We start from the raw sequence: 25,107 nt of genomic DNA, 5'->3' as shown, positions 1-25,107 counted from the left end.
TCCGCAGGTCTGGGGTGGGGCTAAGAAGCTGTATTTCTCCTAAGTTGCCAGGTAATGCTGATGCTGCTGGTCTCACTACCAGAGTCTGAGAACCACTACCGAAATGTGAGCTTCTTAGAAAACTAGTTCTGAGGAAGGTGTTTATGGAATGTTGGGATTAACAAATTTAACAAATCTGTTACTGTGTGACTTTTGAGGGTCCTTAATATATATTTAATCTGTATCTGCAAATCTCCAAAAAGGAATACATTTGTCATATTTATTTGAATATGGGCTCCTCTGAGCCCTTTATCAAAGGACATTTCACTGAATTAACAACTTCCTAGCCATTGGTTATGCCCTCTGAAATGACATACAATTCTCTTCCATGTAACAGGTCACCTAATACATGAAGATGGTAAATGATTTCCCCTGAAGTTTCTCTTTTCCAGGATAAACAGGTCTAGTTTCTTCATGTGTTGGGCACATAAAATGGACAGGAGTCTCTGCACTATCTTTATCTCATAAAATACAGTGTCCTACACTCAGTGCAATACTCCATAACATTCCTTGTTTTTAAACACAATGTATTAATACAGTCTAAGATATCCCTGGCTTTTGGGACAGTTTTCTTTAAAATAAGCCAATCAATCAACAACAATGTATTTTAAGATTTTTAAGAGAAAAAACTAAATTCTGCTCAGAGAAAACTTTCTTTTATGCTATCTACATGGAAAAGGGGGTCAAGGAAAGCAGGTAACTCTTGTAGCCAGAAAGCAGGCTAATTCAGAAGGTTAAACAACTAACTGTAAGTAAACCTATAGTAGGACACAGCTCTTCTAACCCCAGTCTAATCAAATTACCAAGAACATTCCACAAACACATTCTGTGTATTTCTTGTACTGAGAGGCAAAGTAATATAATACTGAGAACTCTAGAATAAGCTGGCGAGTAAATTTTATGTTACTTGCCAAATCTGGTCAATTAGAAGATACTACCTGGAATAAGAATCTGACCCATAGGAAAGACACTTATAGATTAGTTACGTCTGCCATATGCTAGGGAACAGAAAATTGTGGTAGGGCCTCATCAAAGCAATTTGGAAATCTAATGAACGATACCAGAATTAAGATTTTTTCAATGTGGAAACAAAATAAAGTAGGGGCGCCTGGGTGGCGCATGGGGCGCCTGGGTGGCGCAGTCAGTTAAGCGTCCGACTTCAGCCAGGTCACGATCTCGCGGTCCGTGAGTTCGAGCCCCGCGTCGGGCTCTGGGCTGATGGCTCGGAGCCTGGAGCCTGTTTCCGATTCTGTGTCTCCCTCTCTCTATGCCCCTCCCCCGTTCATGCTCTGTCTCTCTCTGTCCCAAAAATAAATAAACGTTGAAAAAAAAAATTTTTCAAAATAAAGGAGAAGGTGGCAGCTTGGACCTATAGGAGAAGATCAGACTATCTTTTCCGAAAATACTGGGCATTTCCTGTGATGCAAGGGATTGTATTTGGACTTCAAAAACTAAGGCAGTGATGTTTAAAACTAAAGTTGATCACTTCCCTCTGCCTCCTTCTCATCAAAGGGTGTGAGTCAGCCCACAGCTGTCCAGAATCATGTGTATGCCTGTATCAGAGATTAAATAATGTGACAAGTATACAGAATGAGAACACAACACTGAGGTGTTATTCAAACATGTAATTTTCTCATTAAAGGAAATAAAGAAAAACCTAAAATGTATTCTTTAGGTTCAGCTGGGAAAAAGCCTTACTAAAGAAAACATTTAAATGTAAGACTGACACATTCACACCCACCAAATAAGTATATTTATCTTAAAAATGTAACTACTTTTTCATGATTTCAAAACTAATAGCTCTCATCTGTGCTTTCTCTTCAAAAGAAAAGAATAAAAATAAATGAGAATGGCTCATGTAACTACCTATATTACTGCCTTAAATAAAAGAGGTAGTTGTAGAATATATTTCTTAATGCATTGTAGGATACTAAAACTGATATTTTAATGCCAAAAATCTTTAGCCAAGTGCAGTCACGTACAAAGATTTCCTGAAAAACAGCAGATGATAAGGCCTGAAAGTTAAGAACCACCTTTGAAAAATCTCTACTCCAATTATCTAATCAGTTCTTTCACCTTGGGTCTGATTTTGCTAAAGGAACCACTATTTAACATTACAAATGTTGACATTTTTCTCTTAGGTGAACAAAATTCTTTTTCTTAGGAAATATTTACTGAATACAGACTATGTACAAGGAGATCATAGCAAGTTACAAAAATGACTAGCAGAGGCCTCTGCCCACAAGGTTCTTCAGTGTAAACGATAATGAAGATAAAAGAGATATACCAAGAACTCTAATACAAGACTAACCATGGTGGATGCTCCTCAAGGTGAGAAAGCAGGCATAGTTCTATTGGGTAGGTATGTTTAGATGACCTAAAGGACCCCTGCAAAGCTTTTTTGGTCTGGCCTTTTAAGGACTGGTAAGATTGGGATGTGCAAAGATGGTGAGGAAAGACATCCTAGGAAAACAAAACAGTGCGAGGGCTTGGAACTGAATAAAACAAGGGACATAAATAAGGAACAGTGAGTGGTCAATAGGTGCAGTGTGTAAGAATCATAATGGGAAGTGAAAAATAAAATTGGAAATGGGGGCCAATAGCCATATCATGGAGGCACTTAATATTAAGCTAAAATATTCAAACTATTTGATGGCATTCAAGATTTTAGACCAATACTTCATTACTTAGTAAAATGTATAAATACAACAGATTTATGGGTAGGTTGAAGAGAAAATTCAAGGGAGAGAGGCTAGGTAAGAGGCTGCTGACAAGAGACCAGACTGAGAAATAATGAGGCCATGTGTTAGAACGGTGGCAACAGGAATGGAAAGAAGGGGAAAGATAGGAAAGATATGGCTATTGGGCAATTTCTTCAGCCACTACACCTACCATGCACCTTATCCCTCCATTCAAACCAAATCTTACCATTCTCCATTTGTTTCATGCCTAATTGTGTACTAATATTTCATCTGCTTAATGAACTCCTATTCTATTCAGATGTAACAGCCTCTAAAAACTTTCTCCAGGTTCTACTATCTGCGTCATTAGACAGAGGTGCTACAGACTCTAGGTATCTGCATATAACTCAATTACAGCAAGTAATTAAACTATATTATTATTTTTGATATGCCTATCAAAACTCAAGACTGTAAGCCTCCTGAGGGCAGAGTCTGTGTATTATTAGTATTTTGATCCAACCAGTCTTTCATAATACCTGGTAAAGAACTTGGTAAGAAGAGAATTTGATAAGCGTCGAATAAATGAAAACGCACAATGGGAGGAGCTTTAAGACTAAGTCACTAGAAGCTGAGAAACCATGGACTGTGTCTCTAATTATGAAGCAGCACTGCAAACGTAATATATGATTGTGAAATAAATACATTTAGGGCAAAGTTTCTAATGAGACAGCACTTGAACATCCTTTTTTAGCAAGAGAAACTATCATTTGAAATGTATAGGATACTTCTATTTATGCTCCCCTTGGAGCAACATTTTTTGTTCTGAAATAATCATATGATTTCCCCTAATAGTTATGTAGAAGTGGAGTAGCTAGACACATACTGTTTGGGGAAGAGGGCAAAGCCAGATGCTTCTTGGTTTGGCAAGGAACTAGCATACTGGTACCCAAACTATGCACCAAGGGCCCCGAGGGTGCTGCAGCAAATTCATGGAGAATGAGCAGATATTTTGTATTTCTGAAGGAAATGCATTGATATTCGAGATCTGTTGCACACCACACAAACTACCAGCTTAAGGTAGTTAACATTTTCATCATTAGATAGTTCCAATATTCATTTCCTTTGTGAAGATGGATTTTCAGCTGTGGTTAAAAAAACATACTGTATGAAAAATCAATATGGAATAGGAAATGGAGGTGACTGTATCCAATACGATTCCAATGGTTAGGGAAATTGGACAGTGCCCAAGAGGCACACACATCCTATAAGTAACTGCATGCCTATTTAAAGTTGAAATAAAAATATTCCTTTCTTTCAATTTAGGTTTATTACTTTTCCAAATGGCTACTAAGCTGACAGGATATAAATACTTATTAAGTTGTGTGGACCTAATTACTTAATAAATGGAATTATTAGGCATTTATTTCAACCTATGGCTGCTATGAAAAAAATCACTCTGACAATTAAAGGCACCATAAATTCAGAAAGTTTGGGAAATTCTAGCCTGGAGACACATGGAATCTTGCCATTGGTCTCCCAAATCTATTAGGCACTCCAAGCTTAAATGGGTGGGGAAGTTCCTTCTCTGAAGAAGGAAACAAAGATCCTTTGGAAGATTCAATGTTACAGAACCTCTCATATAAATTACTCATAAGATTAACATCACTAGCCACATCACTCAGTCATAGATTATACTAAGTTAGCTCTTCCTCAGTTAGCCACCCTGGTTCTAGGAGTCTGCCTATAGAAGAGACCAGAGATATAAAAACTGAAACAACAAGGTCACTAAATGGCTGAAACACTGGGAAATCAGGCCTACTGTATTATGGAGTGGGCACAGGTAAGTGAAATGCTACATAAAAAGGTTCGCTTTTCATTTTCTAGCACTGCTAGAAATTACTGCCAGCCCAGCTAAGGCAACTTATGTCTCAATTACTGTGGTGATTCCTTTAGTGTCCCTGGAACTGTTCTGGGTACCAGAAAGCCTGGTTTAGGTGCCGGGGTTTTGATGTAAGACTACATACTAGCAACAGTAGCAAGAAGATCAAGAGTAACAGAAAATGGGGACTTTGCACAAACTAATCTAGCATTCCATTATCTTTTCTTCAATGCAAGAGTCAAGACCTACTCTTCTAGACCTAATGTGTAATCCTAGAGTTCTTAAATTTCCCGTGGGAATGGGGTTTGACAGGGAAAGAAGAAAGACATTCTTGTATTACCAGGGGCTGTGGTTGTTTGAGTAACAAATGTGATCTCACTGGTATCCCAAGCTTGTTCAGTGGTGGACATCAGTTCCACATTTATAAAGTTAAGAAAAAGTTGTTAGAGTAGACAGCTATGTGAGAAAAGCAAAAACCCTAAGCTTGCTTTCTTCATCTGTGAGATTGAAATAATAGCACCAATCTCATAGTTATAAATGAAGTCATGTACATAAGATACTTTGCTCATGGCTTGGCAAAGAATGAATGCTCAATAAACAGTAGTATGACTTGTCACTGTCACAGTGGCAGTTAATCCATAAAAGGAAAAACAAGAGATCTGCCAAACTGATAATAAAAATACAGTCAGAAAATACACAATAAATGAATAAGGATAGGGTTAACTTGCAGGGAATCCGAATGCTTAACACTAGGGATGCCTGGGAGTTTGGTCTCCTAGGTCAAGTTTGAAATGAAATGTACTAGCTTTATAAAGTGCTGTTTTAAGTCTGAAACTCTCTTGGAGGCACTCAGCACTAGTCTGGACTGTTTATTAAAAATGTACAGATTGATGGTTTGCATCTGACTTAACTAATTATGCAGCCTACTCTCAGCTCTATGATCAGTAGAGTAGCAAAGATTTTCAGTAAACGTGTGCCTTGGCTCCCCAGAAACCAAGGTTATCTTAGACATATCTTGGTGGTTCACAATTGAAGACAAAGCATGTCCTCTGTGACTAAAGATGGCCTTAGGAGCCATTTTTCTCCTTCTGCACCATACCTTTAGCCACTATTAAAGCCTTATGAGAATTTCATAGGTTCTTCCAATTACCTAATGTTGCCTAGTGGCTACAATATACTTTGATGATTAATAAATATTTGGGAAATATCATGAGATTTTAAAATTTCAGAAATTCAGGGCACCTGGGTAGCTAAGTCGGTTAAACATCCAACTCTTGGTTTCAGTTCAGGTCATGATCTCATGGTTTAAGAGTTCGAGTCCCGTGTTGGGCTCTGTGCTGACAGCGTGGGGCCTGCTTGGGATTCTCTCTCCCTCTCTCTTTGCCTTTCCCCTGTGAGCACACACACACATGCACATACTCTCTCTCAAAATAAATAAACTTTAAACAATTTTTTCAGAAATTCTTCAGAACATAAATTAAGGTCTATTTCTAGTCCTTATTTATAAGGATCTAACACTTGTAACAAAATCATAAGGAAGCACCCTTTACAATAAGTTATATGCTTACTTTTATTAACTTCAAGTTTGATCAAGTGTACGCGGATAGCCTATCATTATTAGAATTTTAACAACAGAGGTGTGTGGGGGGCTCAGTCGGTTAAACTTCTGACATTGGCTCAGGTCATGATCTCATGGTTCATGGGTTCAAGCCCCACGTCACACTTTGTGCTGATAGCTCAGAGCCTGGAGCCTGCTTCGGATTCTGTGTCTCCCTCTCTCTCTCTTTGCCACCCCTCTCCTGCTCGTGCTTTGTCTGTCTGTCTCTCTCAAAATTGGATAAACATTTAAAAAAATTTTTTTTTGAGAATTTTAACAGTAGACCACAATGAAGCTCTTAAGGCTAGAATAAGAAATGAAAATTAAACACAAGGGGCACCTGGGTGGCTCAGTCAGTTAAGCGTCTGACTCTAGGTTTCGACTCAGGTCATGATCTCAGTTTGGTGAGTTTGAGCCCTGTGTCAGGCTCTGTGCCGACAGCGTAGAGCCTGCTTGAGAGTTTCTCTCTCCCTCTCTCTCTGTCCCTCCCCTGGCTCACGCTATCTCTGTCTCTCTCAAAAATAAATAAATAAACTTAAAAAAAAAAAAGAAAATTACACACATGACATATATATATGACATATATATGTCATATATATATATAAGGAGTATAAAGAGTACATAAAGAGTATATATATAAAGAGTATATATATATATTATATGTATATATTTATATATATATATATAGAGTATCAGGAATAGCTATAACAAAATATACTGAATAATTATTTTCTATTCATTTTGAGGTTTTCTGACAGTTCAGGTAGCTATTCAATATTTTACATAATCCTTGTGATAGTAATATATCATTTATGCAGAAAACACTCAAATAAACTTAGTCTCATGAACTCAGAAACAAGAGATGACCCCTTAAGGTCTTACATTATACTTTATCTTATGCTTTACCTACAGGAAGCCCCAGCTCCCTTAGACTCATCAAGGATCAAATTATTCAACCTTCATCCATAAGCCTGACTATGAGACTTGAAAGCCTCACTGCACATTACAGCTAAAAGGTAGAAGGGGCAGAGGTGAGCTGAACTAGATCAACACACAGACAGCAACAAGAAGTGAAAGCTGATTAATCTGAAGGCAGAGGAAAAGAGAGAAGACCCTTTGAGGGTTAGAGTAGGTTCTAACCACCTCCCATATTAACAACTCCCAAAGCTGTGAGCATCAGTGATTATGTTTATAATGAATCTGAGTTACTAAGAAAGGGCCATATGATGTTCATATTGTTTAGGAAGGAAGTAGATTATAGGGTCTGTTTTAGAACTAGTTCCATAAAAAATGTTTAGAAAGTTTTTTTTAACACTTATTAAAAAGGTAAGCAACAGAGATCTGCAAAGTCTATTTATTCTAATGGAAAGTTTGTTCCTAGACCATGTCTGTAAATGTTGGCACACCAACGACTGAGTCTATAATAGATCCACACACTAACCAGGAAGCTGTTTTTCTTTTCTGAATGAATCTCTAATATCCTGTTTAGTTGTGAATTTCTCATAAAAGACAGAATATGCTAAACCACTTATTTGAGCTTTTCTGTTTGTCACATAAAAATTGTCTTTTGAGACAAACTTTTTGAAGCCAATATCCATTTACCACTTTCAGCAACCGTGTACTGAGACCAATGAAACTGCAGCAAATGATAGGAGTGTGATATGGTGAAAAGGTCCTTAATTTGTACTCAGAATATGCAGATTCCTGTTTCAGGTCCAGCACTAAACTGGCTACATGATTCTGAATTTTCTTGCTTAATTTATCTGGGCCTTTCTCCTAATTAGTGAAGCTAAGGTGTTGTATATGATTTCTTAGGCTCTTTCAGTTGTAACTCTGAAGAATTTTATAACTGGAAAGGTTTTTGTTGAGTAGGAATAGTGTATCTTATCCAAATCCTTTTGAGATATTAATACGCTATTTACAGCCAAGCAAACACCATCCCCCCCAAACCATAAGTATGTAGGTAAGTAAATAAATAAATAATAAGAGAAAATCAACAAGGCATGCTCCCCAGCTAACCCCGTGCTCAGGTTTATATAAAAAAATAATCAAGTGTCATACTCATAATTCCTTGTTTTCTTGTTTGTAAGCCATTTTGTACTATTATTTACTCAGTTGGGCATGCATACAATGCCTTCAAGGTTTTTTCTGGCTGAAAAAGGTATTAAATGGTATTTCTTATCACAGACTGATGGAAATAACTTTCCCTAGGAAAACAAATTCCCACATTCCAAAGTGACATTTCACTTACTAAAAAACAAAATTATGCAAACTAAAAAGATGCCAGACCATCTTCCTATTTCTTGATAAGGTGAAAAAAATAAAGTGTTTCCCAATTGTACTTCACCTCTGTAACCTATCTGTAGAATTTAAAGGTTAATTTCTTTCATAGCAGGTAGGTTTATAATTCAAAATTTGTCGTATGGTGGTGTTCATGTACCCAATAAAGATATCACAAATGTACAGCTTAGTTAGAATGGTATGTAGAATATACATGTTTTCATGGAAATTAGGGAGCTGAAACCCATATAAGAAATCAGATATTTAAAAAATAATTTGAAGTGACAGGACTGAGCTAGTCAAAGTGGGAAGTCTCAGGGTTTGAGAGAAGAAATAATTGTTGCTAGTATCTTTAATATCCCGAAGCTGCTTCTTAAGGACAATGTGGTGGTTATAATCTGTACCTAAGACTTGAAAAAATATGTATTTTTGTGCTTCCGGAGGTATGCAACAAAATGCCAGATGATAACAGGCAGGTTTCCGGGAATAAGTGTGGAGCAAATGCCAGAAATGGATTTCTATAAAAGAGAAAACAACAGAGGTAATGTATGTCTATAAAGTCAATATTCTTTAAAAACAAAATAAACATGGTTCTCCCCAGAGTGAGTCTTACTAACTCAATATGGTTTTCTTAAAAGCCAAATTTTACATCATATATTCAGATGTCTCTAGTCCAATGATTTTATGTATTTTCCTTAGTGTTTTATTTATTTTTTAAGAGAGAGAAATAGAGTGGGAGTAGGGAAGGGGCAGAGAGAGGGAGACACAGAATCTAAAGCGGGCTCCAGACTCCAGGCTGTCAGCACAGAGCCCAACGCAGGGCTCAAACCCACGAACCATGAGATCATGACCTGAGCTGAAGTCGGACACTTAACCGACTGAGCCATCCAAGCACCCCAATGATTTTATGCTTAATAAGGAATAATGAGATACAGAGAAATGGTAAAACAGATTCTCTCACAAAGAAATGTAGAAGGCCAAGTTTTCTTTGAAGGAATTTTATAATTTATAGCTCCTTCTTATTAAAAAATTCTTCATGAAATGGTAGATGGCAGCACTCAAGTCAAAATTAAGCACACAATCAGGTGAAATCATCAAAACAGAAGAATTCCAAAGATAGGTATTTCTCCTATCACTAACGTCTTGATTGTATCAGCAAGAAGATCATTGGTTTTAGTGTTTACACTTCTTACAACCATAAAAATTTCTTTTTAGTTTATGGATTCTATCTACATTGATTACAGTTCTGTCCCATATGGAAGAATATGGAAATAACTATAACTTATAATCACCATTTAATGGGAAAAAGAGATGTAGACAGAACTCACCAAATATGAAATATGGTATTAAATACCTGTGTTATAGTGAATGCTTTACAACTTGTCAACAGACAGTGTAATACCACCCATGTGATAGTCGGCTGTAATCTAGACTGTAGGAGTGGATAAGTGTCCTAATAGAATACATTCTACAGTTAATCAAAAAGTCACATTTCAGACGGCAAAGATTGCATTCAGCTACCTTTTTCTTCTGCCAACAACAGCAGAGCATGATGGATTTAAGAAACAGACTCTCAATGACAAATTAGTGCCTTTGTTAATTAGCACATAGATTTCAGAAATGAGTTTTTACTGGTGAAATTAATACTGTTTGTATGTGAATTTTCTCTAGAAATGAAAGCAGAATGCAAACTTTTGCTTTCTCTATCTGAAGGGGAGGTGCTACATACCAGGAGCACTTTGTTTTCTTCCTTTCCTGTAAGGTGGCTCCTCAGGGACCCTTTAGAAAAGTCGGTGCTTCACTGAGCATACTGGAAACCACGGACCCATTTCAAACCCTTCATTTTACTGACAAGAAAACTGAAGTCCAGAGGTTAAGTAACTTACCCAAGGATACAGCTGCTTCATTATAGAACCAGGGCTATACCTTGGTTTCTAGAACCATACAATGCTCTCCTTTAGACTCAAGTTACTTCTATGAAAAACATCATAATATGTGAGTTATGGCTTATCTCTAAAGATTTACTTTCCTTTATTCTAAACCAGTGGTTCTCAGCCCAGGGCAATTTTGCACCCCCAGGGAACATTTAGCAACGTTTGGATACATTTTTGGTTGTCACAACTTGGAGAGGAAGGAACCACTGGCATCTAGTATGGAGATGCCAGTGATGCTGCTAAACATCACTAAACCGCTGCTAAGTGTCACTGAGTTGTACACTTTAAAAAGGTCACTTCTGTGTTACGTGAATTTTGCCTCAAATGAAAAAAATGTCAATAGTGAAGCCTAACTTATGTACCAAAGGTTATTTTCTTGTTAAATAGGTAAAAGGCATCAAAGACAAAAAGCATCAAGCATTACAATGAGATGTTCTGTTTTGTTTTGTTTTTTAAGTAGCTTGACCCTTCGATAGTTAACTCATTTTCCTAGTGGGAAAGACTTGCCAGGAAAAAATAATGGCTGTTGTCAACCCCAAGCAGATCTGTATTACTGTTATAAAATTATGAAGATAAGGGTTTACGATAAATTGGTGACATCATCTAAACTGCAGAGGCATGAATATGCTACCATAATAAAAGAGACTCTGAAATTTAATATAGGCCAGAAAATGAAATAATTAATTGTCTTTAAATGTGTGCCTTTACTTGAACTATAAACCAGGGAGCTGTGAAATAAAATTAGACACTACATTAAGAGACAGTCACTTTACAAGGCTTGTCAGTTTGAATGTTCATTCTCTGTTTGACAATATAGAGCTGTATGCTCAGAGTTAAAGTTTAGGATTGGCCTCAACTGAACAGTAGTTCAGCACTGAATCCAAGAGCTTAGAGACAGATATACTGTGGTAGCTGTAAACCATCTTTCCGTCCACTAAGTCTTGATAAGTGGGGGAACATCTCTGGGTTTCTTGGGGTAAAAGGAGCCAAGCACATCCAGGGACCCAATGAAATTATGCTGCTACATTTTAATAAAAAAACAGAGACTGTAACTGGCACATTTGCCACTTTTTTTTTATAGCACAATGATATGTTCATGTATACTAGAACATCAAGGACATTAAGCTACCATTAGGTATAGAATATGATGACACAAACTGACTTTTTCAGATTAAGATTTTACAGACCCTGAGCAGGATAAGAGCTATTTTCACAGACTAAATAATGAAAGAGGAGAAACAAAAAGTGCTAAGCTATCTTCATATTCTTATTTTAATTATTCTCCACAAATAAGACCTGTTTGCCATCATTCAGCTCTTCCAGACATTGTTCTCTATACAACAAAGCAAAATTAACCCTTTTGAAAATTTATGGCTAAATATTATTCCTATTTTGTAAAACAGGTTTGCTATTATTGAGACAGCATAATGAATTTCTACCATAAGCACTGTTCCTAACGTAAAGACAGTAAATTTAACAATCAATAACTATATATTAGACTAATAAATACCATGAACTGCTGCTAGAGCACTTAGAACATACAGTAAGAGAACTGCGTTCTAACAAAAAAAGTTCAGATGCAAAACAGGTATGACTTAAAAAACCACATTTGGGGCACCTGGGTGGCTCAGCTGGTTGAACGTCCAACTTCGGCCTAGGTCATGAACTCGCCCTTCCCAAGAGTTCGAACCCTGCGTTGGGCTCTGTGCTGACAGCTCAGAATCTGGAGCCTGTTTCAAATTGTGTCTCTCTCTCTCCCTCTCTCTCTCTCTCTCTCTCTCTCTGCCCCTCTCCCACTCATGCTCTGTCTCTCTCTCTCTCTCAAAAATAAACATTTAAAAAAATCAAATTCTACTCAAACATTGTACAAAACAATAACCTCCAAAATTTTTAGCAAGAAAAATCCCAAGAAATTGCTTTGTGGAGTACTGAGACTTGTCATTTTGTCATGAATATACCAGTTGCTCAGGGGGTGGGAGGTAGAAAAGGTAGAATAAAGTTTTAATTTCCATCTGAAAATAATAAGTACTCGATCATTATGTACATAGTATTTTGTGAGCCTATTATACACATTTGTAAAATATTCACATTCTCTTCTTTGTGCAAATAGTAATTCTCCACTAAAATCTTATGATTTTATTCATACATGCTGTTCCTTTTTGTAACAGCATCTCCCCTTGTTGTCTCATACTATTCTGGTGTTCCATAATGTATTATATTCTTCCTGTTAAAAACCACAACGACAAAAACCTATCAATCAAGAAGGATGGCTTTTACCAGGTAAGTGGTGTCTTAAGCCTCTAACTTTAGGCACCTCACACTGTAGGCTGTATGCCCCGCTGCTCAGAAGACTTTGATATTTGAGGCACTCCACCATCTGATACACATGTTTTAACTGTTATCATAAATGGTGAGCCAAATTCTCTTTGCCCATCTGTCCAGTCCCCCATGCTTCAAGAAATATATGAACGTCACTGTAGATCTTTGAAAATATTTTCTTCCAAACTTTTCAAATCAACAGATAGCTCCTAAGTTTTTAATTGACTTTATACACTACTAATGACTAGGGCATTCAGAACATGGTTTATTGAAAGAAAAGAAAAACTGCATAGGACATAGGGACACCTAGGTTTGCATTATGGCTCTTCATTTTATAGAATGTGGACTTCAGATGCGACTTTCTCTCATGACCCTCAGTTTTATAATATATAAACTAAAGATAATATCCCTATTTACATCACAGAGTTCTCTTACAACTCAAGTAAGATAACATATGAGAAATATCTAAGAGTTATGAAGTGTTCCACAGATACTTGTTAATATCAAAATAATTATATATTCTTAAAAGTCCTAAATACAGGGGTGCCTGGATTGCTCAGTCGGTTAAGCACCTGACTCTTGATTTCGGCTCAAGTCATGATCTCACAGTTCGTGGGATTGAGCCCCATGTCGGGCTCTGCGCTGACAGTGCAGAGCCTGCTTGAGATTCTCTCTCTCCTTCTCTCTCTGCCCCACCCCGCTTGCACTCTCACTCTCTCAAAATAAATAAACATTAAAAAAAGTCCTAAGTACAAAGCCCTAGCTCAGAACTCATATATATATATTTAAATATATATATATTTATATATATATTTAAATATATATATATTTACTATATATATACTATAAATATTATACTATATACTATATATAGGATAATGTAATATACATACCATACATTAAATATAGTATATAATAGATAATTTACTGTGCTATACTATATGAAATTACTATCAATATATATTTAAATATAGCATATTTAAATACCATGTACTATTATATAGAATATAAATATATAGTATATTATTATATATAGTATATATATCCCATATACATATTTACTACATATATATATATATAGTAAATCCCATTTTACTATATGTGTGTGTGTGTGTGTGTGTATAGATCCCATAAATACATATATATAACATATATGGGATATATGTAAATGGGATTTCAAGGATATAAAATGGACAGTGATGGTGGTCTCATAAGAAATTAAATACAAAAGTGTGTTCTTAGCCTTCCATCACCATTTGTAAGACATGGCTTACAGTTTTTTTCATGTCACATAAAAGAATGATTCATTAACATATTTATAAATAATTTCTTCATCCAGTATCAAAGGATACTAAAAGAAATTCACCTCAATATTAATTTTAATTTTTTACCTACACTGTTTGGTTTTCCAGCTGTGTTGTTTCCAAGCCTCCTCATTAATGAGGCTAGTGCCATGTCTTTGTGATATTTTCCTCTGCTGCCCCTTTGTATGACACACTGAGCTATGTTTGTCAGAATCTTTGCCAAATCCAGTAAAAAATTCATTGTATGATGCCAGAAAAGAAAAAAAAAATTACCACACAGTACCATCTTTTTTCTCCCACTAACAGTGACAGCAATTAGCAAGTGAAATCAGGCAAGCTAAGTAAAGCTTAGAGAGTAAAGGATGGAGAGGCTTCAAGAATCAGGATGTTAAGAATGCTTTTACAGTGGACAACACAAACAGTCAAAATGCTGCTATTATAAGTTTCCAGGTGTTTGTAAAGTAGCATTTTTGGAAGCACTTCTCTTACTTCATCTCCAGGTTGGAAATATGCCCATCTTTGCAAATAACAGTACCATGCCCTATCCTTTATCAAGAACTCTTATTAGTTGCCTGACCATTTAAATAAACACCTGCTGAAGCACCTTTAACGTAAGCTCCTAAAGATCTCCTTGCTAATGACCCGAGGATCATTCTGAAAAGGAAGAGATGAGACAAGGAATGTGTTGCTCTCAGTGCAGCTTTCTTCTTCATGTGGTCATGATGAAATCCAACAATCCAAACATTATCAAAATCCACCTGAAGCCTAAGATTAGGTAAGGACCAAGCCACAATGAGTTACTCCAGAAACTTGTGCTGACAGCTGACTTAGGGTTAGAACATGGCATGGATTAGTCCCAGAATTTTCAACAGTTCTTTTTAAATGTATTCATTTTCTTATATTTCTAAACTAAATTTATTCAATTTTTTTACACTTCTAAACTATCAGGAGATTGACATATTTTGTGGAGGTTGGGAAAAAACCAAAATCCCTGGGGCTAATCAATCCCTAAAGAAATCACTGGAGAAAAGAGGGAAAATGTGACTCAACAAGGTTCAGGAAGAAACTTTCCATCACTGATCCATAGTCCCTGGGGCTACCTTCCAGGGCCCATACTAAGGTGGGGCAGGCAAAGTGCTTAGAGCACAAAATATTAAGGAGGTACTCTCTATCACTTGCATAACCCTAGTCCCATTCCTGCTGCCTACAAAAACATCTGATCAAAAAACTTCATTTTAACTGTTAAGAGACAAAACCAATGAAAATACACTTATTCAATAAAGACAAGAATGAGCAGATACCACTGCTCTCTTCTATTATACTTCAGAGTTCCCAACACACTTTTGTATGTATCATTACATTATGCCAACCACAACTTCCTGAAGCTGGAAGTACAGAATATACGAACCCCACTTGAGGTGGACAAGCAAATATAGGGAAACTCTAGGAATAGATCAAAGTACTAGAAGTAGAATTTTTTTCAGGCTTCTGACTCTATGCCCAGTATTCTTCTCACTATACTACACAACACCAAGTCTCCCTCTGAGGTCTTTTATGCATCTGCTTTTATGGTCTATGTTGATTAGGATTATTTATGAAGTCACTGGTGGTTGGTTACTATTAACAATAAAATGACTTTGAATTTGTCTATTGTCTACTGCCCATAAATAGTCTCATGAGAAAGGAAAAATCAGAGGAATTCACCTAATGGTTCTTAATGCCAGGCTTTAACATTTTAGGGGAAATCAAAACCATTTATAAATCAACCTAACAATGAATTTTTTAATACTGTCATTGGTTGCATAGCAGAATCATTTTTTTATTTAATTATCAACAAGGTTTAGGAACCAATGGAAGCAAATGAGTAACTTTCCCAAGAGTTGCAAAGAAGCTCGGATTAAGGCAGGTCTATAGATATCAAGCTTGAGCCATCTCTCCCTGTACTGAGAGATGTTCAGAAAAGAGGAAAAACAAAAAAAAAAACCTTGCCAATGAGCAGCATGTGGTCTGTTGGTGTTTCTCTGCATAGCCCTGCTTCAGACAAAAACTTTCTAACACTAACCAGAAATACAATTTAGATGTTCACAAAAAAAACACATTAAGTTGCAAATTTGATTTCCTGTATATATAGATTAATATGGAGAAAGTCTAAATTATTTAAAAGCAAGAGAAACTTACTCCTCCCCATGTTTTCTTGTGGTCTCTGGCAGGTCCCTGGATGATGATTCCCTGTATAAAACACAGCGCATACACATAGTCAGATTCACAGAGACTGAGTCACTATATCAAATAAGTTCCATTAAAGCTAATGTGGTCAACATGAGCATTTCATTTTAGTGCATTCCAATCTTGCCCCCTTACACAAATGTTTTCTTCATCACAAATAGATATCTAACTTTAGAGAAACACAGCATTCTGGAGGCATGGACTCTATCTGTTATCAACTTACTATGTCCTTATTTGTCTACCATTAGTTTCTGCCCTTGCCATATGAAAGTCATCAAATTGGTCACATGCTTATTTCTTAGGAAGGCAGTGATATAAACAAAAAATATTGGATAAAAAAGCCAAAAAACCCAATTATAATAGCCAAGCTAGGATGTTATTAGTTTGCCTATCCCTGGCTTCTCTTCAGTGTCATTCTGTGACAAATCCAATACCCTTTAGGGTATAACACTATCTTGAATAGTGTCAAACAGCAATACCCTAATTAAATAATCCCTGAGGAAAAGCAGCCCACAGAGTTATTACCAATAAAGACTATGAATCAATAACCATGAATTACTGACAACAGAGATTTTGAAGGAAAAAACACACAATCCAAATGCAGGTATGCATGGAGGAACAGCAATTCTGTATTTAAAAGTTGAAAATGTACACACAGAAGCCAATTCATACCTTAATGCTTCATTTTCTTACAGGGCTCAATAATAGAATTACCACACATTTATTGTTCACCTGCCACATTCCCAACATGGAGCTAAGCACCAGAGAGGCAAAATTATAAGACGTAATCTATCTGTCCCATTAAGGAATGTATAGCCTACTTGAAGTTAAGCATATAGGAGAATGGTATCATCAAGATGGCCATATAGGTCATTCCCAACTATAGTCTCCCTCACAAGAAGACCAACAGTCAACTATCCATAGAAAAAACATCATTGTCAAAATCCCACATTAGAAGGGTAAGAGGACTGGACACACTCTGACACCACTGCCCTTCCCCTACAGTGGCACAGTGACACAATGAGAGCCCCCCACCAGGGCCTACAGTTTCTATACTGGGAAAAGAGAGCCCGGGGCAGACATTTAGCTCCCCCAGCACATGGGACACTTCCCAGGAAGCCCATTCATGTCTTGCCTCACAGGGGTCACTGGAATAATGTGCAGGGCTTGACTACTGGGGACAGAGATGGAGAAGGGGGTGGGGCTTACAGCAAATTGTGTTCAGGTCTTGGCTGATGGCTTTCCTGCTTGCAGCAGCACTCCTAAAAAGAGATCCCAATCAGCAGCTCTGGCCATCCACAGAGCTGAGCCAGGGGCCCCCTCTGGCTTACAGAACTTGGTTGGGAGTTTTGCCTGATTTGGATCCCCAGTCAGTGGGCCATACTGACAGGGGGGCCTGTTCTACCACCTTGCCCAAGAAGGGAGGCAAATTCCCAGTCCTGCCCTAGCACTGAGTGTAACCTCCAGCTCCACCCATCCAGGAAGCCCAGCCAGGTAACTAGAGCGGCCACAGAGCTCATCCTATAGCTCTGCTCCCCCAGGGAGTCAAACCAGCAGCCATGCCCAACTGTTCACCAAAGCCTCTGACCCCACATAACCAAGGAGCCTGAAGAATGGCCTGGGAAACATGGGGGCACAGCCTATTGTACTGTGAGACACAGCCTAGCCTACAATCCCATCCAGTTGAGAAGCTTGGCCTACAACCCCGATAAGCAGAGGAGCCTAGACTACTCACCTTGTCTAATTGTTGAACACAACCTGTGGCGTTACCCAGACAGGAAACCAAGCTGTTAACCCTACCCAATCAAGGAGCATAGACTGTGGTCCCAAGGGACAAGGAAGCCTAGCCAATGACCTTGCCCACCACCTGAGCATAGCCAATGGCTTACATGATAATGAAGACAAACATGCAGCCTCACTCAACTTTAGGGCACGAACTTGCAAGTCCCATATAAACACAAGAGTTTAGACAGTGGCACCATATGGTTCTAGAGCCCAGTCTGAGACCCCATACAACCAGGGATGATTGCAGAGACCAGCCTACAGTCCTGCCCAATCAAGGAGTTCAACCAGTGGCACCATACTGCCAGGGAACACAGCCTGGGACTTCACAGAACCCAGCTAGTGGCCCCACCTGACTGCAGAGCACAATTAATAGCCCCATGCAGATGCATGATATTATACATGGAAAACCCGACAGACTCCACCAAAAGTCTGCTAGAACTGATACATGAATTCAGCAAAGTTGCAGGATACAAAATTAATGTACAGAAATCAGTTGCATTCTTATACACTAATAACGAAGCAACAGAAAGACAAAGAAACTGATCCCGTTCACAACTGCACCAGGAATCATAAAATACCTAAGAATAAATCTAACCAAAGATGTAAAATATCTGTGTGCTGAAAACTATAGATAGCTTATGAAGGAAATTGAAGAAGATACAAAGAAATGGAAAAACATTCCATGCTCATGGATTGGAAGAATAAATATTGTTAAAACGTCAATACTACCCAAGCTATCTACACATTCAATGCAATCCCAATCAAAATTGCACCAGCATTCTTCTCAAAGCTAAAATAAGCAATTGTAAAATTTGTATGGAACCACAAAAGACCCCGGATAGCCAAAGTAATATTGAAGAAGAAAACGAAAGCAGGAGGCATCACAATCCCAGACTTTAGCCTCTACTACAAAGCTGTCTGTAATCATCAAGACAGCATGGTATTGGCACAAAAACAGACACATAGACCAATGGAATAGAATAGAGACTCCAGAATTAGACCCACAAACGTATGGCCAACTAATCTTTGACAAAGCAGGAAAGAATATCCAATGGAAAAAAGACAGTCTCTTTAACAAATGGTGCTGAGAGAACTGGACAGCAACATGCAGAAGAATTAAACTGGACCACTTCTGTACACCATTCACAAAAATAAACTCAAAATGGATGAAGTACCTGGATGTGAGACAGGAAACATCAAAACCCTAGAGGAGAAAGCAGGAAAAAAACCTCTCTGACCTCAGCCGCAGCAATTTCTTACTTGACACATCCCCAAAGGCAAGGGAATTCAAAGCAAAAATGAACTATTGGGACCTCATGAAGATAAAAAGCTTCTGCACTGCAAAGGAAACAATCAACAAAACTAAAAGGCATCCAACGGAATGGGAAAAGATATTTGCAAATGACGTATCAGACAAAGGGCTAGTATCCAAAATCTATAAAGAGCTCACCAAACTCCACACCCAAAAAACAAATAATCCAGTGAAGAAATGGGCAGAAAACATGAATAGACACTTCTCTAAAGAAAACATCCAGATGGCCAACAGGCACATGAAAAGATGCTCCACGTCGCTTCTCATCAGGGAAATACAAATCAAAACCACACTCAGATACCACCTCATGCCAGTCAGAGTGGCCAAAATGAACAAATCAGGAGACTATAGATGCTGGCGAGGATGTGGAGAAATGGGAACCCTCTTGCACTGTTAGTGGGAAGGCAAACTGGTGCAGCTACTCTGGAAAACAGTGTGGAAATTCCTCAAAAAATTAAAAATAAATCTACCCTGTGACCCAGCAATAACACTGCTAAGAATTTACCCAAGGGATACAGGAGTGCTGATGCATAGGGGCACTTGCACCCCGATATTTATAGCAGCACTTTCAACAATAGCCAAATTATGGAAAGAGCCTAAATGTCCATCAAGTGACAAATGGATAAAGAAATTGTGGTTTATATACACAATGGAATACTACTTGGCAATGAGAAAGAATCAAATCTGGCCTTTTGTAGCAACGTGGATAGAACTGGAGAGTGTTATGCTAAGTGAAATAAGTCACACAGAGAAAGACAGATACCATATGTTTTCACTCTTATGTGGATCCTGAGGAACTTAACAGAAGACCATGGGGGAGGGGAAGGAAAAAAAAAGTTAGAGAGGGAGAAAGCCAAACCATAAGAGACTCTTATAAACTGAGAATAAACTGAGGGTTGATGGGAGGTGGGAGGGAGAGGAGGGTAGGTGATAGGCATTGAGGAGGGCACCTGTTGGGATGAGCACTGGGTGCTGTATGGAAACCAATTTAACAATAAATTTAATATTAAATAAATAAACAAATAAATAAATAAGTAAAAGCCCCATCCAAACAAGAAGATAATTGCCCAGTCATCCTGCTTGAACATGGAGCCCCAACCTCAGAGCACGGGCAATGGCCGCACCAAACAAGAGACCCCAACAGCAAACCCTGCCTTCCCACAGAGGCTACCAGAAGACCTGTCCAGTACCCCCCAAGCTGTAGTGACAGGTCTTTCCCTGCTAAAGTGAACCTGTAAAGTCTGAAAAAGGAGACTGCTTAAACAAATGCAGAGATACCAATGCAAAGAACCAAGAATCATGAAGAAACAGGTAAACATGACACCACAAAAAGAAACTAATAAAGCTTCAATAACTGACCCTAATAAAATGGTGATCTCTGGATTGTCTGAAAAAGAATTCAGAATGATCTTCTTAAAGAATGTCAGTAAACTACAAGAAAACAGAGAGCTAAATTAAATTAGGAAAACAGTGGCATGAACAAAATGAGAAATGTAAGAAAGAGAAACCATCAAATCTTAGAGCAAAAAAAATATGACTGCAGAATTCAATAGAACAAAACGGCATTAGTAAGTGCTTACCCATCAATAATTACTTTAAATGGATTAAATTTCCCAATAAAAAAAAATCCACACAGAATGACTGAATGGATTAAAAACAGGATCCAAATGACACACTGTCTACAAAAGACTCACTTGAACTTTAAGGACACATATAAAATGAAGTAAAGGGATAGAAACAGACATTCCAAGTAAATGATAACCAAAAGAAAGTAGGGACAGCTATACTTTTATCAGACAAGATAAGCTTTAAGCTGTAGTCACAAGAATGAAGGTCATTATATAATGAAAAAAGAGTCAATTCATTAAAAAGATATAACAATTATAAATATTTATTCACCCAACATGGGAGCATGTAAATACATTAAAAAAATGCTACCACAACTAGAAGGAGAAATAAACAGCAATACAATAATAGTTGAAGACTTTAATACCCACTCTCAGTGATGGATAGACCATACAGACAGAGAATCAATCAGGAAAGAACAGATTTATACACTATAGACCAAATGGACCAGACAGACATAAACAGAACATTCCATCCAACAGCAGAACACACATTCTTCTCAAGTACACATGGAATGCTTTCTATGATAGATCATATGGTAGGCCACAAGTCTCAACAAATTCAAGATGACAGAAACTATATCGGGGCGCCTGGGTGGCTCAGTCGGTTGAGCATCCGACTTCAGCTCAGGTCACGATCTTGCGGTCCGTGAGTTCGAGCCCCGCGTCAGGCTCTGGGCTGATGGCCCAGAGCCTGGAGCCTGCTTCCGATTCTGTGTCGCCCTCTCTCTCTGCCCCTCCCCCGTTCATGCTCTGTCTCTCTCTGTCTCAAAAATAAATAAATGTTAAAAAAAAAAATTAAAAAAAAAAAAAAACTATATCAACTATCTTATATAACCACAGTGGTATGAAACTACAAATCAATAAAGTTAGAAACTTCTCAAATACATGGGAATTAAACAACACACTCTTGTCCAATCAATGGACAAAAAAAGAAAGCAAAGGGGAAATTAAAACAAAACCTTAAGACATAAAAATATAGAAACACAACATAAGAAAACCAATGGGATGTAGCAAAAGCAGTTCTAGGAGGGAAGTTTACAGCGATGAAGTTTCAAGAAAAAAAAAAATCTCAAAAAGGCAACCTAACTTTACACCTCAAGGAATAGTAAAACAAGAATAAACGAAGCCCACAGTTAGAAGAAATAAATACTAAATATTAGAGCAGAAATAAATAAAATATAAGATAGGAAAACAATAGAAAAAATTAACAAAATAAAAGTTGGTTCATTAGAAAGATGAACAAAATAGACAAATCTTTAGCTAGACCAATAAAAAATAAAATCAGAAATAGGACACATTACAAGTAACACCAGAAATATGAAGGGTAAGACTACTATGAACAATTATACACCAACAAATTAGACAACCCAGAAAAAACTGACACGTTCCTAGAAACATATAACCCACCAAGGCTAAATCATAAGGAAATAGAAAATCTGGACATACTAATAATGAGTAGATAGAATCAGTAATCAAAAACTTCCCAACAAAGAAGTCCTGGACTAGGTGGTTTCCCTGATGAATTCTACCAAACATTTAAAGAAAAATTAATGCTAATCCTGCTCGAACTCTTCAAAAATAAAACAGAAGGATAAAAATCATATAATCATCTCAACAGATGCAGAAAAAGCATTTGATAAAAATTCAACATCCATTCATGGTAATTTAAAAAAGAAAACTCTCATTGAATTGGGTATGAAAGAAACATGCCTCAACATAATAAAGGCCATATAAGAGAAGCCCAAAGCTAACATTATACTCAATGATCAAAGACTGAATGCTATTCTTCTAAGATCAGGAACAAGACAAGAATGCACATTCACCACTCCTACCCAACATAATACTAAAGACCCAGCCAGAGCAATCAGGCAAGAAAAAGAAATAAAAGGCATTTAACTTAGAAAGGAGTAAGTAAAATTATCTCTGTTTGCAGAGGATATGATCCTGTATACAGAAAATCCTAATGATTCTTCAAAAAAAAAAACCCTGTTAGAATAAAATAATTCAGTAAAATTACAGGACACAAAATCAACATACAAAAATAAGTTGTTTCCATAGCCTAACAATGAACTGTCTGAAATATAAAGAATAACTCCACTTATAATAGCATCAAAAAAAAAAAAAATACTCCCAGCAATTGCACTACTAGGAAGTTATTCAAAGGATACAAAAATGCTGATTCAAAGGGGCACATGCACCCCAATGTTTATAGCAGCCTTATCAACAATAGCCAAATTATGGAAAGAGCCCAAGTGTCCATTGATATTGAATGGATAAAGTAGATGTGGTGTATATATATACAATGGAATACTACTCAGTGATGAAAAAGAACAAAATCTTGCCATTTGCAACAACATGGGATGGAACTAGAGGGTATTATGCTAAGTGAAATAAGTCAGCCAGAAAAAGACAGATACCATATGATTTCACTCATATCAGGAATTTGAGAAACTCGCCAGATAAACATAAGGGAAGGGAAGGAAAGATAAGATAAAAACAGAGAAGGAGGCAAACCATAAAAGACTCTAAAACACAGAGAACAAATAAGGTTGCTGGAAAACGGGGTGGGGGGGTATACGGGTGATGGGCATTAAGGAGGGCACTTTTTGGGGTGAGCACTGGGTGTCATATGTAAGACACGAATCACTGGGTTCTACCCCTGAAGCCAAGACTACACTGTATGTTAATTAACTTCGAATTTAAATTTAAAAAAATGCTAATTAGCAATGTGATCAAAGTATAGTCTCTCAGTATATTTGGCTACATAATCCTTTTTATAAGTAGTCAATATTTCTCAGGAGTCCTTTTCTTTGGAGCTGAATTTGGGAAACTGGACAAGGTAACTATGAAAGCCTCTTGCAGCTCTGAAATTTCATTATTTTCTAACAAGGTATTAATTGTATAGAGCAAACTAACATAAAGTGAATCAAGAAAAAAGTCAGGGGGGCTGTTCTCAGAGAATTTTGGAACCAAAAGGAACTTTAGAAAACATCTAATGGTTTCTCTCATTACTCTCCCACCTTTAAAGCTGCAGACCAGTCTCAAAAAATCTTATGCAGAACACCAACTTATAAAATGGGTTAGGGTCAAACTCTTCAGGTTGACTTGAGGTAGACAGCTGTAGTCTCACCCACTGGGATTTCCCCCTGAGACAAACTAGATATACCTCATCAGAAAGCCAGCACCACAGGAAGCAGGGTCTGAAATATAGTGACCCCTGACCCTTCAGATGAAGCTATTCAGGGAAGGATCTAGCAAAGAGCTGGAACTCTCATACATATTCACAGGAAGGTCCTTTACCCTTCCCAAGTATCATCTTAATTTTAACTGTAATTCCTCCAAGTCAGATAAATAAGTACTGTGTAAAGAATCCCTGTATAAATGAGAAATCATGAAAGAGTTAAGCAGACAAGTCATATGGCAAAATTTGGAATTTGAGAAGGTATCTCTGATGGCAACAGGGAAAGGAGATTTGACTGATGAGAGTACAGTGCTATCAGAGATGCTAGGTAAATCTGATAAGACTTTTTATATTTTATTTCTTCTTTCTTCCTTAATATTTAATAAAGCCTTTTTGAAAAGAATCAAGCCTATTTGCATTTGTGTCAGAGGACCTACAAAGGAAAGGGTTGCCAGGCATGGGCCAGGACTTTCAAAGAGGACTTGCCTCTCCAGAGGTCAACATAATGGAGGGAACAGGTATTGGAAGCAGCTCTCTTCCAGGGGAAGATGAAACTAAGGAAGCAAAAATCAGTATTACCTGTCAGCTGCCTCACCAAGTATTCTAGTGGTAAACTTCCAAAGATCAGAACTTGTTTTAAAGAAAACTTCCTCGGGGCGCCTGGGTGGCGCAGTCGGTTAAGCGTCCGACTTCAGCCAGGTCACGATCTCGCGGTCCGTGAGTTCGAACCCTGCGTCGGGCTCTGGGCTGATGGCTCAGAGCCTGGAGCCTGTTTCCGATTCTGTGTCTCCCTCTCTCTCTGCCCCTCCCCCGTTCATGCTCTGTCTCTCTCTGTCCCAAAAATAAATAGACGTTGAAAAAAAAAATTTTTTAAAGAAAACTTCCTCACAGAGATATGAGGTTCAAGGCCTATAGTCCACATTACTCCCAAACCCTGAACTC

At 37.6% G+C, this 25,107-nt stretch overlaps 1 protein-coding gene across 1 annotated transcript in view; it reads right to left on the bottom strand.

The window, feature by feature from the left end:
• The window catches only part of PRRG1 (proline rich and Gla domain 1), a 133,442-nt gene that overhangs the window by 59,867 nt on the left and 48,468 nt on the right, over window positions 1–25,107 (bottom strand). The window contains exon 2 of the mRNA XM_030306034.2: window positions 16,212–16,262. Within this exon, the coding sequence (XP_030161894.1) occupies window positions 16,212–16,221 (10 nt within the window). The 5' untranslated portion in view covers window positions 16,222–16,262. The remainder of the gene's footprint in view (window positions 1–16,211; window positions 16,263–25,107) is intronic.

Source organism: Lynx canadensis, chromosome X, assembly GCF_007474595.2.
Source record: "Lynx canadensis isolate LIC74 chromosome X, mLynCan4.pri.v2, whole genome shotgun sequence".
NCBI classification, from domain to species: Eukaryota; Metazoa; Chordata; class Mammalia; order Carnivora; family Felidae; genus Lynx; species Lynx canadensis.
Note: the sequence above shows the minus strand (reverse complement) of the source record. Positions and strands in the feature narration are given on the sequence as shown.